The following is a 19,604-nucleotide window of genomic DNA, read 5'->3' as shown; positions in this document are numbered from 1 at the left end:
TTCTTGAAGTCTGAGGGTATTTCGCCTGTTTCATACATCTTGCTCACCAGATGGTAGAGTTTTGTCAGGACTGGCTCTCCTACGGCCATCAGTAGTTCCAATGGAATATTGTCTACTCCTGGGGCCTTGTTTCGACTCAGGTCTTTCAGTGCTCTGTCAAACTCTTCACGCAGTATCATATCTCCCATTTCATCTTCATCTACATCCTCTTCCATTTCCATAATATTGTCCTCAAGTACATCGCCCTTGTATAGACCCTCTATATACTCCTTCCACCTTTCTGCTTTCCCTTCTTTGCTTAGAACTGGGTTTCCATCTGAGCTCTTGATATTCATACAAGTCGTTCTCTTATCTCCAAAGGTCTCTTTAATTTTCCTGTAGGCGGTATCTATCTTACCCCTAGTGAGATAGGCCTCTACATCCTTACATTTGTCCTCTAGCCATCCCTGCTTAGCCATTTTGCACTTCCTGTCGATCTCATTTTTGAGACGTTTGTATTCCTTTTTGCGTGCTTCATTTACTGCATTTTTATATTTTCTCCTTTCATCAATTAAATTCAATATTTCTTCTGTTACCCAAGGATTTCTACTAGCCCTCGTCTTTTTACCTACTTGATCCTCTGCTGCCTTCACTACTTCATCCCTCAAAGCTACCCATTCTTCTTCTACTGTATTTATTTCCCCCATTCCTGTCAATTGCTCCCTTATGCTCTCCCTGAATCTCTGTACAACCTCTGGTTCTTTTAGTTTATCCAGGTCCCATCTCCTTAAATTCCCACCTTTTTGCAGTTTCTTCAGTTTTAATCTACAGGTCATAACCAATAGATTGTGGTCAGAGTCCACATCTGCCCCTGGAAATGTCTTACAATTTAAAACCTGGTTCCTAAATCTCTGTCTTACCATTATATAATCTATCTGATACCTTTTAGTATCTCCAGGGTTCTTCCATGTATACAACATTCTTTCATGATTCTTAAACCAAGTGTTAGTTATGATTATGTTGTGCTCTGTGCAAAATTCTACAAGGTGGCTTCCTCTTTCATTTCTGTCCCCCAATCCATATTCACCTACTATGTTTCCTTCTCTCCCTTTTCCTACACTCGAATTCCAGTCACCCATGACTATTAAATTTTCGTCTCCCTTCACTATCTGAATAATTTCTTTTATTTCATCATACATTTCTTCAATTTCTTCGTCATCTGCAGAGCTAGTTGGCATATAAACTTGTACTACTGTAGTAGGTGTGGGCGTCGTATCTATCTTGGCCACAATAATGCGTTCACTATGCTGTTTGTAGTAGCTTACCCGCATTCCTATTTTCCTATTCATTATTAAACCTACTCCTGCATTACCCCTATTTGATTTTGTGTTTATAACCCTGTAGTCACCTGACCAGAAGTCTTGTTCCTCCTGCCACCGAACTTCACTAATTCCCACTATATCTAACTTCAACCTATCCATTTCCCTTTTTAAATTTTCTAACCTACCTGCTCGATTAAGGGATCTGACATTCCACGCTCCGATCCGTAGAACGCCAGTTTTCTTTCTCCTGATAACGACATCCTCTTGAGTAGTCCCCGCCCGGAGATCCGAATGGGGGACTATTTTACCTCCGGAATATTTTACCCAAGAGGACGCCATCATCATGTAATCATACAGTAAAGCTGCATGCCCTCGGGAAAAATTACGGCTGTAGTTTCCCCTTGCTTTCAGCCATTCGCAGTACCAGCACAGCAAGGCCGTTTTGGTTATTGTTACAAGGCCAGATCAGTCAATCATCCAGACTGTTGCCCTTGCAACTACTGAACAGGCTGCTGCCCCTCTTCAGGAACCACACGTTTGTCTGGCCTCTCAACAGATACCCCTCCGTTGTGGTTGCACCTACGGTACGGCTATCTGTCTATCTGTATCGCTGAGGCACGCAAGCCTCCCCACCAACGGCAAGGTTCATGGTTCATGGGGAGGTTAATTGGTATGAGACCGGAATAACTGATATTGGCTTATATGGTCTAACATGAAAGTTCATGAAATGTCAAAGTGACACATGAATAATGTGCTTAGTCTTTCATTGCTAGACAAAACCAACATTCAACAGAAATTAGATTCACAATATAGACAAACAATTGACAGCCACAACAATGTGTACAAAAGAATAGATACATACTGAATTTAATTATAGACTGTATTCGGTTCTGTGGTGCTTTGGAACTGGCTCTCGGTGGCCATGATGAATCTGATGTCTCTCAAAATAAGGTGGTTTTTTGTGAGCTAATTCAGTTCAGTGCAGAACTGGATAAACATTTTCAAGTTCATCTCATTCAAGCATCGGTGTTCAAAGGCATTTCTAAGACTGTTCAGAAGGAACTACTGCAATGTACATTGGAAAAGTACCATGATGAAGTTCATAAAGAAATAAAAGGTGCCAATTATGTTGCAATAATCACAGAAGAAAGCACAGAAGTGTCTTGAGAAATTCAATTGGTTATTGTTTTGTGATACGTTGTTGAGGGAAAACCTATTGCAAGTTCTTGGAACTTTGTCAATCCAGAAAGTCAGCATGTTCATTCTATAGCTGAGAGTATTCTGAAAGATATTGAATGATTAATTGGCGATGATCGAGCATAACTAATAGCTCGGAGTGATGATGCAAATGTTGTGAGAGGCAAGGTGAACAGGGTTCAGAAATTAAAGTCAAATATCCAAATGCAAACTACATCCATTGTTATGCACTTCAGTTCAACCTTATGTCTATGGCAGCCTCTGTCAACCGCAATGCCCACATCTGTTTTGCATGGCTTTCAGGTAATTCTTCTTTCTTTTCTAACTTGTTACAGAAATCAAAAGTGTCCCAAAGCATTACTCTAAAAAGCTTGCTCCGTGTTTGTGACGAGATGGAATTACCACCCGCAAGTAGTAAAATATGTTTTTGAAAACAGGGAAAAACTTTATTACTGTTATGGAATTCACTGAAACAAGTGAGGGTATAGAAATATCTTCTACTGTTGTAAAAGCTGGTTCATACAAAGACTGCAAGATAATGAATTCATTTTCTGGCTATCATTTTTCTGTAAGATAATGCCTTATGCAGATATACTTCTTAATCAGCTTCAGAAGAAGATAACCAAACCCACCACAGCAACGCAAGACAACCAGAACATTGAAGTGGTAATGCTGCAAAATGCCAGAGATGAATAAAATTACATTTCCAATTCACTGGACACCACATTTAAGCCAACTTATTTGATGTAAATCAGTTTGACAAATACATCACAGATTTTCCTGACAAATACCTCGAAATTAGAGACACATACATTTCTGGGAAAAAGAAAGTTGAAGGGTGAGCTTCAAGTCTTCTGTGCTAGGCCTGAGTTGAGAACAGTTGCATTTCTTTTGCTGACTCTAGAGAATGAACTTTGTGACACATTTCATGAGACTGTTAAAGCTTTGAAACTGCTAATCAAGATGCCAATCTCGAGATCAGAAGCTGAGCAGTGCTTTTCAATGCTCAAGAAAATTAAAATGTTCCTACAAAACACTGTGAAAGAAGAATGACTGAGTGCTTTAGGGATGCCATCCTGTGAAAAGTCATTCGTGTGTAAAATTGAACATTTCAGTCTGAGATGGCAGATTTATTTGCCAGCGAGAAGGGGCAACAAATCAATTTACAATATCATTCCTACTAATTATGTTGAAGCTGTCTCCCCGAAGTCATGGAGTTGCTGCTTTTGGTGAGTAATTTGATTAAATTTGCTTCACAAAATCCAGATTACACGTTCGACAAATTTATACATGCTCTGTTATTTCTTGTACCGACACTCATGTTGTAGCAGACACTTTTCTGGTAGTCAGCCACAAACATAAAACAAACATGGAGCTCTGATTGTTGTGGGGAGAAGAGTGGAGTGGGGGACAAGCCACTTTTCCCTCTCACAGGGCTGGCAACCTACGTCCATTTTCTGTGCTCCTGGGAAGGCAGAACTGATGTAATAATGTACATATGGATCGCTGATTCCATCTGGTTTTGTAAGTGTCACATTCGAACACTGTGACAGAGCAAGATTGCTCTTTATTTCAAAATAAGGAAAGGAAATAACAACCAAGCACAACTCAAAGCAAAGCGGAGCACATAAACCATTTGGTAACAGCTAGAGCGCAATTTTTAGCTGAGGTTGGTGGTGTCGTTACATTGTATTTCTGGCTACATTGATATCTTAAACAATTATACATCAAAACACCCCCTGCTTTTGACTGCCACGTTGCAGTGACTGAACATACCCAGTGAGGAGTGAAGAATTGTGCTGTTGATGCTGTAGTTGTGGTCTCCAGTCCTGAGACTGGTTTGCTGCAGCTCTCCATGCTACTCTATCCTGTGCAAGCTTATTCATCTCCCAGTACCTACTGCAACCTACGTCCTTCTGAATCTGCTTAGTGTATTCATCTCTTGGTCTCCCTCTATGATTTTTACCCTCCACACTGCCCTCCAATACTAAATTGGTGATCCCTTGATGCCTCAGAACATGTCCTACCAACCGATCCCTTCTTCTAGTCAAGTTGTGCCACAAACTCCTCTTCTCCCCAATTCTACTCAATACCTCCCCATTAGTTATGTGATCTACCCATCTAATCTTCAGCATTCTTCTGTAGCACGACATTTCAAAAGCTTCTATTGTCTCCCTGTCAAAACTATTTATCGTCCATGTTTCACTTCCATACATGGCTACACTCCATACAAATACATTCAGAAACGGCTTCCTGACACTTAAATCTTTTACGTTTCCTTTAATTTATGTCTATGGCCACAAACTTTTTGTTAACAGTTAAATATATACTCGATGTTAACAAATTTCTCTTCTTCAGAAATGCTTTCCTTGCCATTGCCAGTCTACATTTTATATCCTCTCTACTTCCCCCAGCAAGACGTCATTTAATTCGACTACATTCCATTAGCCTCGTTTTGTTTTTGTGGATGTTCATCTTATATCATCAAGACACTGTCCATTCTGTTTAACTGCTCTTTCAAGTCCTTTGCTGTCTCTGACAGAATTATAATGCAATCAACAAATCTTAAGGTTTTTATTTCTTCTACTTGGATTTTAATTCCTACTCCAAATTTTTCTTTTGTTTCCTTTACTGCTTGCTCAATATACAGATTGAATAATGTTGGAGATAGGCTACAATACCATCTCACTCCCTTCTCAACCACTCCTTCCATTTCAGGTCCCTCAACTCTTATAACTGCCATCTGGTTTCTACACAAATTGTAAATAGCCTTTTGCTCCCTGTATTTAACCACTGTCACCTGCAGAATTTGAGAGAGAGTTTCCAGTCAACATTGTCAAAAGCTTTCTCTAAGTCTACAAATGCTAGAAACATCAGTTTGCCTTTCCTTAACCTAGCTTCTAAGGTAAGTCATAGGGGCACTATTGCCTCATGTGTTCTTACATTTCTACAGAATCCAAAATGATTTCCCCAAGGTCGGCTTCTATCAGTTTTTCCATTCGTCTGTAAAGAATTTGTGTTAGTATTTTGCAGTCATGACTTATTAAACTTATAGTTTGATTACTTTCAACCTGTCAGCACCTGCTTTTGTTGGAATTGGAATTATTATATTCTTCTTATTGTCTGAGGATATTTTGCTTGTGTCGTACATCTTGATCATCAGATGGAAGAGTTTTGTCACGACTAGCTCTCCCTAGACTGTCAATAGTTCTAACAGAATGTTGTCTACTTCCAGGGCCTTATTTCAAATTTGGTCTTTCAGTGCTCTGTCAAATTCTACACACAGTATCATATCTTCCATATCATATTCATCTACAATGTCTCCTATTTCCATAATATTGCCCTCAAGTACATTGCCCTTGTATAGACCCTTTATATACTTCTTCCACCTTTCTGCTTTCTCTTTTTTGCTTAGGACTGGTTTCCCATCAGAGCTCTTGATTTTCATACAGGCAGTTCTCTTTTCTCCAAATGTCTCTTTAATTTTCCTGTGGGCAGCATCTATCTTACCCCTAGTGATATATGCTTCTACATCCTTACATTTGTCCACTAGCCATTCCTGCTTAGCGATTTTGCACTTCCTGTCGATCTCATTTTTTCGACATTTGTATTCTTTATTGCCTACTTCATTTACTGTATTTTTATATTTTCTCCTTTCACCAATTAAGTTCAATATCTCTCGTGTTAGCCAAGGATTTCTACTAGCTCTCGTCTTTTTACCTACTTGATCCTCTGCTGACTTCACTTTATTCTTGTCAATCATACCATAATGCTCCATCTAAAACTCTCTGCATCCTCTGGTTCTGTCAGTTTATTCACGTCCCATCTTCTTAAATGTGAGGTATTAACAAAAATTTTTGACTGGGCTGAAGAGTTTTTGGTACAGAGAATGCCAGAAGAAATTTCGGATGGCCCCAGGGAAGTGTTTGGGACCCCTGCTGTCATGTTATATATTAATTATCTTGCAGACAATATTAATAGCAGCAACAGATTTTTTTGCAGATGATTTAGTTATCTATAATGAAGTATTATCTGAAAAAGCTTGTCGAATATTGTGTCAGATCTTAAAAAGATTTCAAAGCAGTGCAAAAATTGTCAACTTGCCTTAAATGTTCATACATGTAAAACTGTGTACTTCACAAAATGAAAAACATAGTATCTTATGACTATAATATTAATGAGTCACTGTTGGAATTCATCAACTCATACATATACCTTAGCGTGAAAATTAATAGGGATATGAAATGGAACAATCACACAATCTCATAGGTAGACAAAGCAGGTGAAAGACTTCAGTTCTTTGGTGCAATACTAGGGACATGCAATCATTCTACAAAGGAAACTGCATACAAAACACTCGTGCAACCTGTCCTTGAATATTACTCAATCTTGTGGAATCCTTTACAAAACAGGACGCTGATACAAAGAAGGGCAGCATGAATGCTCACAAGTTTGTCTGAGCTATGGGAGAGTGTTACAAAGATGTTAAAAGAACTAAACTGGCATATGCTTGAAGATTTACACAAACTATTCCATGAAAACCACTTGGAAAGTTTTAGAACCAGCTTTAAGTGATGAATTTAGGAACACATCACAACCCCTTATATATCACTCCCACTGGGATCATGAAGACAAGTTTAGACTGGTTACAGTTTGCAAAGAGTCATTTAAGCATTTGTTCTTCCTATGCTCCTTATGGGGAAGGAATGGAAAGAAGTTCTAGTAACTGGTACAATGGAATGCACGTTCTTATACTGCACTTCACTCTAGTTTGCATAGTACAGATGTTGATGTAGACATAGATCCACAAAGTACCCCCATATTCATAGTGTTGCCCCAGTCTGTGTGCAGTCTTTTGGTAGGCACCCAGGATGGACAACCACAGTGATAGAGACCATGCATGTCGCAGTCATGTGCAAAGTAACCACCAAATATGCAACTTTCTGGCACCAATGCATCCAGCTATATCCAGAATGGCTGCACCAACCAATGCTGCCATCTACACCACTGCCTCTGTCACATCCAGACATTGCACCAGTGGTAGATATATCACTCTCCACCCATTTAGACATAGCTCAGATGCTGCCATCATACCCAAATGCACTAAATGCGCTAGTGACACCAGGGAAATCACAACTGGCCGCTTTGACCCTTGTGCTATTTGACCGTGCTGGTAAAGTATGTCACAGATGATGGCATGTACTCATTGTCAATAATCCATCTAGGATGTCAGAGCAGACCCAGATGCCCTTGAAGAGGTGAGCTGGATAGTACCATCAGGGAATGCTGCATAGCTTCTTTTGTCACCTAGACTGTGGTAGCGGCCCCTTGTTAGTTAGAGGACCCACACAACTAACACGCAAGATGGGCCGCTGACCTCCTCTCAGGAGTACAGAGAGAAAAATCACCAGCGGATATAAACACTAAGAGGCTTTCCAAATAAAAACAGAACTACTTCTCCAGACAATATGTGGCAGTGTTCCACCAAACGGAACTCATATGACTCATGTAGCACTCCGATAACCTGGCTTCATAAGCACGCACAGACAGTCAGACCGGCAGTGTTTATGTGCTGTTGGGCAACAGCTCCAGCCAGTACTTATGCTGGCCCTAGTATTGTATACACTTGCAATAGCATTGTAGTAGCATGTTGTATTTTGTAATTGGTACAGTAGATTTTGTTCCATTGTCTTGTTTCCTTATCTGGTATGCCACCCCAAGAGTTGTGGGGTTTTCTTATTGTTCTTGAATTTAAAACTTAGTGTATGCCAAGAAGGCATTTTTCTTTCATTATAATAACCACCAACCGCAGGACACTACAGTTACTGGCAACGAGGATAAAACTTTGATTTTCGGACATAATGGCCTCCTCCAAGGAACTTCTTCAGTCCATGGTGAAAACTCTACAGCAGATTCACGCAGCACTCACGTGTTCAGAACTTCGCCATCACTCACCAGTGTTGCAAGATGTAACTCATACAGTTGATTCCATTGCAGGAGAATTGAACACTTTGCACGTGGCTCCAGCGATGTTTCCGGCTTTCAATAGGTCTGTTGAACCATGGTCAAATTATGTCGAATGGTTGGAACAACATTTAGTGGCACATGGGATCCATGAGGAAAATCGAATTCGGGCTTTTTTTTAATCAACAGTTTTTCCACAGATGTATCCTTTAATTCAAAAACTGAACCTTGGGCAGTCCCCTCATGATCTCTCATTTACCCATATTAAGGGTTGCCTTTTTGAGTACTCTGATGCACAAATATACATCACTGTCACCCCTCAGACTTTCTGTTCTTGTTGAAGGTCCCAAGGTCAGACGTATCGGGAATGGATTATCAGGCTCCAGGGTCTCTCCCGCGATTGTAAATTCCGGTGCACCAACGTTACTTGCAATCATTCTTATGCCTCTTTGTTGATTCGCGATATGGTGATGTTTGACGCACCAGACGGGGGTCTCCCGGCTGATATTTTGAAGTTACAGGATCCGTTCCTCGACACCAGTCTGCTGATCATTCATGCATTTGAACAGTCTCACCAGCTACAACCACCATGTCTTGATCCACCTGTTTTTGAGGCTCGCCAGTTGCTTAGTGCCAAGTGGGAGTCTTGTCAATCTGCTGGCCTTTTCTGTGAGAGGACGTCTTTCACCCAGCTTCCATCCCGTCCGGACTGTTTCTGGACTCACCAGCGGTCAGAGTGCCCCCACCAGCGACCAAGATGCACGGCTAGCAGCCAAATGGGCCATATCGCAGTAGTGTGTCAGGCTTCACAGAAATATCATGTAGATGTCATGCTTCCTGCAGACACACAAGCTCATCACGAATCATCACCTCAGGACCTGGAAGCCTCACATTCCATTGACGCCCAAGTATTCTCCATCATTTCCCAGTTAGGTGCTCGTTTTCTCCTTACCCTGGAGGTCGTGCATATTCTGGTGGTGTCCCAAATTGACACGGCATCATCCATTTCTACTGTGGATGGTGCCACATACCAACATTTGGGATTGCCAGCTTTATCCTCATACACTCGCACCTTGTGCAGTTTCAATAATCACTCTATATCAATTGATGGCATTTTTGTCCACTCAAATCTTTAACAGCAGTAATTTCTTCACCGCTCAGTTTTTGGTGGTTGGATCCCTTGGTGCTACTAACCTTCTGGACGTGGACGAGTTTGGATGTCTGTGTTTATCAGTGCAGGGTGTGGTGCAGGCAATGCCGTTTTCCTCATCAGATACCCTCCTTGCCCTGTTGCTCTGCGAATACAAAACTTGGGTCTCATCCTCCACACCAGGGGTGAAGGGTTTCACCGCACATGTTCAGTTTCTTCCCTCTGCTGTTCCTCATTGTTTTTAAGGCCTGCATGGTCCCCTTTCCTCACCAAGAGAGGCTCCAGGTGGAAATTCACCGCTTACAAGATGAAGGCGTCCTTTCTCCCATAGTGCACAGTTGCTAGGCGATGCCTATCATGATAGTCAAGAAGCTGAACGGTGCTTTACGCATCTGTGGTGATTTTAAGGTCACAGTCAAGTCTCAGTCTGTCATTGATGCATATCCTGTCCCATCGGTGGATGACATGCTCACATGTCTTGCGGGCTCGACCGTTTTTGCCAAAATTGATTTGCACGATGCTTATTTGCAGTTGCCATTGGATGAGGATTCGCAGCAGATCCTAGTGATCAATACCCCGTGTGGCCTTTTCCAGTGAAACCGCCTTCCGTTTGGCATCGCCAGTGTTCCTGCCATTTTCCAATGTTATTTGGAACGTCTCAAAAGCCATGTGCCTGTGAGACCAATTATTTGGACGATGTCATCGTCGGTGGCTCGTCTGCAGTGGACCTCATGGACAAGCTGGATTGGTTGCTTCAGGTTTTTTCTGAGCCTAACCTGCATTGCTGGAAGGTAAAGTTTGACTTTTTTTGCATGAGAGGTCACTTACCTTGGGTTCACAATTGATTCCCATGGCCTACACACCTCTAAGGAATATGTCAAGGTGATTCAAAACCTCCCTCCTCCCTCCAATGTGAAGCAACAGCATACCATCCTTGGTCAAATCAACTATTATCGCTGGTTTATACCCCACACTGCCTCGATTTCGGTACCCCTGACAGGATTATTGTGCAAGGGTGCACGTTGGGTTTGGGAGAGGGTGTGTGAGCAGGCTTTCATATGTCTTAAGTCAGTTCTCTCCCACCCTCCTTGTCTGGCCACTTACAATCCTTCCCTGCCCCTCATCATCTCCAATGATGCCTCGGACTATGGCCTGGGTGCGGTACTTTTGCAAGTGATCGATGGCGTTGAGAGACTGGTGGCCAAAAAATTGACTGACACTCAAACCAAATATAGTCAAATTGAAAAGGAAGCTTTGGTGCTGGTTTCCGTCCTGACAAAATTCTACAGTTTCGTGGATAGTCATAATTTCACTCTGAAGACCAACCACAAACCTTTGGGTGCACCTGGGTGCTGCAGTGTCCACCCAGACAGCGTGCCGCCTTCAGCGTTGGGCGCTCTTCCTGGCTACGTTCGACTTTGATATTGTGTATCGCACCTCTGAACAGCACGCAAACGCCGATGTTTTGCCTTGCCTGCCTGCTGGGGTAGACCGTGAGTTTGATGCCTCCCCCTTGGTTTGTTTCCATGTGGAACCGGACGTGGACCTAGCTCTGGATGCACTTCCATTGGATGCCAATGCAGTCTGGTGGGCCACTGCTCAGGATTGGACACTTCAAGTTCCCTGCTGCCAAATTGCAATTGTAGCGCCCACGATGCAGAGGTCCAGCATTTTTGGGATCATTGGCACAGTCTCTTTTTCCACAGTGGTGTCATCCCTTTGCATAGTGACTCTGACGTTCCGTGGGTGGTCATAATGAATCTGTTGTGCCGCCGTGTCCTCGACCTCCTCCACGCTGGCCACTGGGGCATCATCTTCACTGAACAGCTGTCACACCGACATCTTTATTGGGGCGGTTGGGACAAAGACATTGCCTCCCTCTTGTCATCCTGCACCATGTTCCAAACACGTCAGGCAGCACCTCCATTTCAGTATTTTTTGTGGCTGGATAGAGCTGCTCTGTGAGAATGTCTCCATTTGGATTTCTCCACAGGTCCGTTTCATGGTTCCCCATGGTTCATACTGATCAACTCTGGGTTGAGATACCCTTATGTCTCCCACTTGATGAACAATACTTCTGTTGAGACTATCAAAATTCTCCGGCACCTCTTTGTTGTCGTAGGACTCCCCAAAATGGTCCACAGTTTACTTCAACTGAGTTTAAGTAATTCTGTACTGCCAGTTGAATTTCTCTCATCCAGCTGCCCCTTTTCACCCTATATCAAACAGTCAGGCAGAATGTTTTGTGGGAACATTCAAGGCCTGGCTCAATAAGCTACTGAGATATCACCTACTGGAGGAGGCTGTGCTTTCCTTTTTGGCTACATATGAGACCGCCCTCCATGCCGGTAAAAGTCTAATGGAGATATTTCATGGTTGACCATGTCGCTCTCCCTTATCTGTTCTAGTTTTTGAGGCTTCTCACCCTCCTGCCCACACACCAGCGCACTCCATTCATGTCAGGCAGGAGGTCTGCGTGCAAATCTTCTCTCATCCACAGGCGCACTGAGCACCTGTGGTCATCACCAAGTTCTGCAGCCACGTGATAGCATCTCTCCGGTGAGTCAATGGTTCCACCACCAGCTGGCATATCAACCACCTCTGGCCCCTTCCGGTGGACCACAACACCCCGGGGAGCTGTCAGTGCCTATCGCCGCCTGTCTTGTGGCGGAATCTCCACTTCCGCTCCGGCCTCAGCTGCTGTCTCCGCTGCCCGCTGCCAGCTGCCAGTGCTGCATAGCCTCCTCCCACCCCTGCCAGCCACAAACCCATGGAGGTTGACCAGGACGCTCCTACTCCTATGTACGTTTGTGGTGCTGCGCAAATTTTTTTTTATGACTCATGTAGTACTCCGCCAAATTGGCTTTATAAGCATGCCAGGACAGTCAGACCGGCAGTGTTTACCTACTGTTGGGCAACAGCTCCAGCCAGTACTTACACCGGCCCTAGCATTGTATACACTCCCCATAGAATTGTAGTAGCATGTTGTATTTTGTAACTGGTTGAGTAGATTTTGGCCAGTATTTTCTTCCATTGTCTTGTTTCCTTATCTGGTTTACCTCCCCAAGAGTTGTGGGGGTTTTTTGGTGTTTTTTGGGGCTTAAAACTTAGTGTATGCCAAGAAGACATTTTTCTTTAATTACAATAAAGTGTGTTCAAATTGACTGTTAGTTCTTCCCTGCCGACTGCAGGAGACTACGTAGACTTCACAATGGATCGAGTAGACAGGTCACTGACCCTGATCACCACCCTCCATCACCTCAAATAAGGCATAAATGGAGTGCTTCTGTCCCTGCAGACCTATTTCAATCATAAAGGGTGTAATATTGTAGGATATCAATACTGACAATCCATCAGAGCTCATGGACGCAGCGTAACTATGTTGCGTGCCATTACATTAGACAAGCTGCAGCCACCAGTCTCAAGGTAGGCACAAGGGCAACCGTGCTGTACATGAGCAAGTTTGTGTTATGATATAACTTACTACCAACTCAATTCTGGTTGGATCTTCTCACTGCTATAGTCATTATATTTAGACACTGGGTATTAAATCTGTTTAATGGACTTGTGTATGTGCTGCTTTTGGGACTTTGGCTTTGTATCAGACATTTCTCAGATGTGTACCAGACAGTGCCCACTGGCACCATATTAACCAATTCTCACGGTTGTAGCTTTACCTCCATGTGTAGTGCTGTACTCACAGTTCTTGTATTAAATGTGAACTGTAGTTTATTCATCTCATATAGGGGCAGTGGCAAGGGCAAAGGGGGTGGGCTATGGCCCCCCTTCCCCCAAGGGAGTATCGTATTACACTGGATAAAATGACTTCAGAAATCAGCAAATATATTACTTCAACAGATTCAATCTGTTTTTATAATTATACAGCAATATAGCTTGCACTGTATTTCAAACACATTTTAACAAAAGAATAAAAGATAAATATCTTTTAACTTAAAATGGGCATCTTATTATTTATTAATATACATTGGATGTAATGTCATCGACATATTCAAAAAAAGAAACAGAGACAAATGAGCATGATAAATTGGGCAGAAGATGGAAATAGCCAGTGAATTTTATTACAGAATTTTTTTTATATTCATGTCAAGTTTAAGATTTTACATTCATGTCATCTTCTGTACACAGAAAATTAATGAAAACTTATTTGTTGTAAGTTGACCTTTTTTATGGTTTATGCAATTTATAAAATCTTCCATGTTAAAATAAGTTTTTTACCCTGAACTCCAAAACAGTTACCAAAAACTACTTTAAGCAACACTAAATTTTACCAATTTGTCAGTGGAGGACCCCAACTCTCCTTTTGTTAATCAATATTCCATTTCTCAAACTCCACACCCCTTCCATAATTTGCCACCCCCTTCACTGATTCCTAGAATCGCCCTTGATCTTATGCAATCCATTTGGTTTACATACTGAAGATTTGTCAGAAAGTTACATTACAATTAAAAATACTTTTACACTAATACATAATAATATAGCACTGAGATGATTTTTCTATGAACGATAATAAATATACTAATGAGGATATGTAACAAGTGTATCTAGCTCATATTACCCATTAGTCCTGCACAAATTCATCCATTGAGTAATGACATTTCCATACCAATGTCTCATATAGCCTTCTTTTCAGTAGACCTAATTTCATCGTCATTAACATGTTCCCTTTTAATTTTTCATAGATTTTCATCCCTGTTTATTGAGGAGCATACAACTAGAGGTGGTGGGTGGTAAGCATAAAGATTTCTTTGTTCCTTGTGTCATCTGTGTGAACAAAATGGTTTCACCCAAACAATTGCTGTCTGGTATACAAGAAGATTGTTATAACATATATTGGGATAGGTCCACACCATGATAGCCAAGTTTCTCCAAAAAACACTACTATATCTGATAATAGATTCTTGTATTTGCTACTTGTTGTGATTCCATGTCAGCTGCAGTTGATAATATTTGCAATGCAAATATAAACATATGTATATCAGTTACTGTACTCAAAATATTCTCTCCCGACAATGTTGTGGGGACTGAATGGTTGAGTAAAGCCACAGTATTTGCAATAAGAAAATACCACAGCATGAGATAATGAAAAAAAGATATGTATTTTAGCCAAATAATTACTGGTGCTAAAGTACTGATTTTACTGGAACTTAACTGGAACCTCAGTTAATTTGAGTGCAGCTACCACAATAAAAAATACCTTGCTTGTGACAGGAGATGTTGTGATAATGTGGCATGTGGATAAATTTCTGAGTTTATTGGGCACACTGTTAAAGAAACTGTACAGTAAGGGCAAATACTCTTACCAGAAACCTGTATTATCTCTACACCAGGATTCCTATGCTGCACTTGTTGCTGCTATAACATGCCCAATGCTACCACCCTCTACTGCTTACTACAGCCCCACCTCTGGTAAATCCTACAACACTGAAGTAAAATCAACATATACAATCACATGTGTTGTTTACCAACTAATGTGTACTCACTGCATGGTTTCTTATATAGCAATAAGCAGCACTAAAGTTGCTTAGTGCATAAATAAACACACAAGAACTTTGTGAGTACAGCTACATGCTACATGGTTTTCAGCCTGCTGTTTTCAGCTTTCTGCTTCCCATGCAGTGTCTAATCTGGCTTTATTTGGTATGTAGCGTTCATGCTCCTCACCACCACTTGGAGGATAAGGAGGAGTTTGTCAGTTACAGCTGAAAGGTGCTTGTCATGTGGATGCACTTGAGTATTCAGTCTGATGAGCCAAAGCAAATGTGTTGCCTTGCAAGTTAGTTTTGACATAACTTAGCGAAGTAAGAAACCAGAAAAAGAAATGTCGGGTATGGCCTTTCTGCCATACACTTCCAGAGTGACGGACAGAATTGGCCATATATTGCGCAAACAAGGCATAAAGACAATTTTCAAACTGACAAGGAAGATCAAAGAGTGTCTTAGATCAGCGGGACCCACTTGCAATGTTGGGAATATACCGCATACCATGCACATGTGGAAAAGTTTATGTTGGAATGTCTGGACGATCAGTCAACACCAGGGTCAAAGAACATAAGTGACATTGCAGGTTGTGGCAGGTGGAGAGATTGGCCATGGCAGAGCACACACTGAGACCGACTGACAATGTAATAAAATTTTCCGACACGGAAGTTCTGGCTGGAGAGAAGCACTATCACACCCGCTTGTTCAGAGAAGCTGTAGAAATACAAAATCACATGAATAGCTTCAACAAGAAAGAGGAAGGCCTTAAGGTAAATGGATACTGGCTTCCCGTACTGCAGCAAACAACAGTTACAGGTAGCAAGAGAAGAACCGCACCGGGAATGACCACGGAGAAGCCCTCGGACGTTGGTGCACCAGGTACATATAGTCTGCAGCTGTGAGCTCGGCTCCAGTTCACCACTGGCAATGGAGGATGAAACTTTGACAATGCCAGCCACTTGTGCTGGTGAAATGTCAGTGAAATCATCAGATGAATGTCGGCCAAAGAACCCAAGAAAGAAGCCAGTAGACACTTTGTCAACAAGTGGCCACAAAATCCTGAACAATTTTGTATTTGACAGAACTGCTTCAACTTTTTATTTATAAGTATATGCAATGGAATGGATTTACGTTACCACAATTATCTTTTTGTCTATTACTGTTAGTTTTATTATTGTCTTGCAGTCTAGAGATATTTAATTTTAACTTTCATATACAACTAGAGATGGAACTGAGTCTCTGAAACCTGGTAGTTCAAAGACTTTAGTCAATAAATAACTGTACAGCTACAGAGGATCTTTTAATCATAAACATTACATGTAACAGGTGTGGATGTCCCACCAGAAAAGAATAATGTTACTTATATAATGGCTGCAGATGTTCTGTGTGACTTTATTTTGCAAAGTAAAACAAGAAAAGCATTGTTAAGAAGTATATGAAATCATTGGGTTTTACCTAGAAGCTGCAATAACTTAATATCATTATAACTAAACATCTTGCATCTCAAGAGAGCTGTTGTGTGCAACTTATACCATTTAACCTTACACCAATGCTGTTGATTTACCAATTGCAGTTTAAACTTTTAATTCCACTTCATTTTCTGATGCATAAAAAAATAAAAAATCCTTCCAACAGAGAAAAAATGGCACCTCATTCTTGGAAAGCCAATCATTACCGTTTTGTACGTGCTTTGTGGTGCATCCATTGTCATTTCTGTTTTTTTATATAAATTTTAAGCCACTCTTAACCAGTTTGCTATCTTCAATGTATTTACTTACAAGAGAATGAGTCTTTCTATATAAATAATTTAAAAACACAACAGATGATTCATACAAACCTGCAAACGATTTGTTAATTCTCTAAATCCATTCTCAATAGTCTCCTTATCAGATGGAAGACATAAGCCATCTGCAATCTCCTGAGCAGTGTTACCCTTTGCACCAAGATGTACAAGAGCTAAAATTACCTGCATGCTTGTTGGGGAGAAAAACAGGTTACCTTTGACTTCTGAGAGAATCTGTAACAAAAGTAGTGATGTTGAAAGGATACTAAGCAGAAGTTACTTCAGTGTGTCAACAACATTTATCTGCCACAAAGAGAGATGTTCACAAAAATACAGTAGTAGTTTGATGGAAAGAGATTTGAAGTAGTCATCTAAGAATCCAGGACAATAGTCCTTTGGTGACACACCATTCAGCAAGGTTAAAGAACAAGTATTTGAGAATGACTGTAGGACAACTCTGTCTCCATTGTAGAAACATCATGTAAGAAAGACTACAGTATATTCAGAGGTGTCTGACAGTCAGTTCTATGCTACATTCATGTGTGGAATGTAAGGGGAAGGTAGTATTACTCATGAAATGTATCTTCTCCCATACAGATATGCTCATTAAACCAGAGAATTAATATCTTGTTGTATTGGTTTTACTCAATACTTAGTTGTGATTTATCATTAAATTAGTAGTTGCCTCTTTTTAGAAGAGATGCAGTTATCAGAAAGTGAAATAGGAAAGAGAAATAGGAAAACATCAGTAATATAAACATTAAAACGAAAGATTCGTGGATAAACTTACAGCATCTACAGGAAACTGCAAATGAAGGTGAGTTTTTATCAATGTTGGACCTATATTCGTCTTTAAAACTCCATATAGCTGAAATGTTGGTTATATTGGTGGATACTATATTGTAATTTTCTTCTTCTTCAGTCATGACAGGAATGATTTTACTAATTACTTTCATTTTAGTTCAATTGAGACAGATGGAAAATGAATCATTAACCCTTACAGTACCAATGTACTTTTCACAATGAGCAGCAGCGAGGCAGCCAGGGAGGTTGGGGGCCAAAGGCTGGGTTCGTTGTTGCCATCACAATATATATATATAAAAAGAACAAAGATGATGTGACTTACCAAACAAAAGTGCTGGCACGTCGATAGATACACAAACAAACACAAACATACACACAAAATTCAAGCTTTTGCAACAAACTGTTGCCTCATCAGGAAAGAGGGAAGGAGAGGGAAAGACGAAAGGATATGGGTTTTAAGGGAGAGGGTAAGGAGTCATTCCAATCCCGGGAGCGGAAAGACTTACCTTAGGGGGAAAAAAGGACGGGTATACACTCGCACACACACACACACATATCCATCCACACATATACAGACACAAGCAGACATATACAGAGGCAATGGCAAAAGACTTACTGTAAAGAAGACACATCAAGTTGCAGACAGGCACAATTAAAAGATGAATATACGCGTAGCTTTTGCACACAGCCTTCATGTCTGTATATGTTTGCTTGTGTCTGTATATGTGTGGATGGATATGTGTGTGTGTGCGAGTGTATACCCGTCCTTTTTTCCCCCTAAGGTAAGTCTTTCCGCTCCCGGGATTGGAATGACTCCTCACCCTCTCCCTTAAAACCCATATCCTTTCGTCATTCCCTCTCCTTCCCTCTTTCCTGATGAGGCAACAGTTTGTTGTGAAAGCTTGAATTTTGTGTGTATATTTGTGTTTGTTTGTGTGTCTATCAACGTGTCATATATATATATATAACGTGTCACATATACATATAAAAACAAAGATGATGTGACTTACCATACGAAAGCGCTGGCAGGTCGATAGAAACACAAACAGACACATACATACACACAAAATTCCAGCTTTCGCAACAAACTGTTGCCTCATCAGGAAAGAGGGAAGGAGAGGGAAAGACGAAAGGAAGTGGGTTTTAAGGGAGAGGGTAAGGAGTCATTCCAATCCCGGGAGTGGAAAGACTTACCTTAGGGGGAAAAAAGGACGGGTATACACTCGCACACACACACATATCCATCCACACATATACAGACACAAGCAGAGAGATATATATATATATATATATATATATATATATATATATATATATATATATATATATATATATATAAAAAAATTCAAATTTCTAAATTTTATTGGCCATTATTATCAAAATATTGTATAAAGAGCTACTGATGTGTAATAAAGGTCGAGAAAGTGTAAATTTCTTTTAGCACTCTCTACAAAAATGGGTTTAGTATTTTTCAAACAATGGAAACTCCAGGTACAAATATCAATGATATGGCAAAAGACAGGTTGCTACTCACTGTAAAGTAGACACATCAAGTTGCAGACAGGCACAATTAAAAGATGCATATACTCGTAGCTTTTGCACACAGCCTTCATCAGTAAAAGAGAGACACACACCTCTCACCCACATGAGCAAGCACACCTCACCCACACGTGATCACCAACTCTAGCATCTCAGGCTGGAATGCAACTCCATGTGGGGGATGAAAGCAGCAATATGGATAGGGCGGGGAAGGGGGAGGGATGGGGAGAGAAATAAACACTGTTTGGTGAAGTGTGCAACAGGTCAACAGGTGCAGCATCAGGAGGTTGTGGCACAGGGAGGTGGGGAAAAAAGGAGCAAAATAGGAAAGTAGTGAGGAAAGACAGGCAGATGCATTAGCAGAAGA

General features: G+C 41.1%; 1 protein-coding gene across 1 annotated transcript in view; it reads right to left on the bottom strand.

The window, feature by feature from the left end:
• LOC124775186 (serpin-like protein HMSD) overlaps positions 1-19,604 on the bottom strand; it is a 93,112-nt gene that overhangs the window by 16,329 nt on the left and 57,179 nt on the right. Inside the window, exon 2 of the mRNA XM_047250025.1 lies at positions 16,949-17,128. Within this exon, the coding sequence (XP_047105981.1) occupies positions 16,949-17,128 (180 nt within the window). The remainder of the gene's footprint in view (positions 1-16,948; positions 17,129-19,604) is intronic.

This window comes from Schistocerca piceifrons, chromosome 2, assembly GCF_021461385.2.
Source record: "Schistocerca piceifrons isolate TAMUIC-IGC-003096 chromosome 2, iqSchPice1.1, whole genome shotgun sequence".
NCBI classification, from domain to species: domain Eukaryota; kingdom Metazoa; phylum Arthropoda; class Insecta; order Orthoptera; family Acrididae; genus Schistocerca; species Schistocerca piceifrons.
The sequence above is the reverse complement of the archived record's forward strand: the minus strand, read 5'-3'. Positions and strand labels throughout refer to the sequence as shown.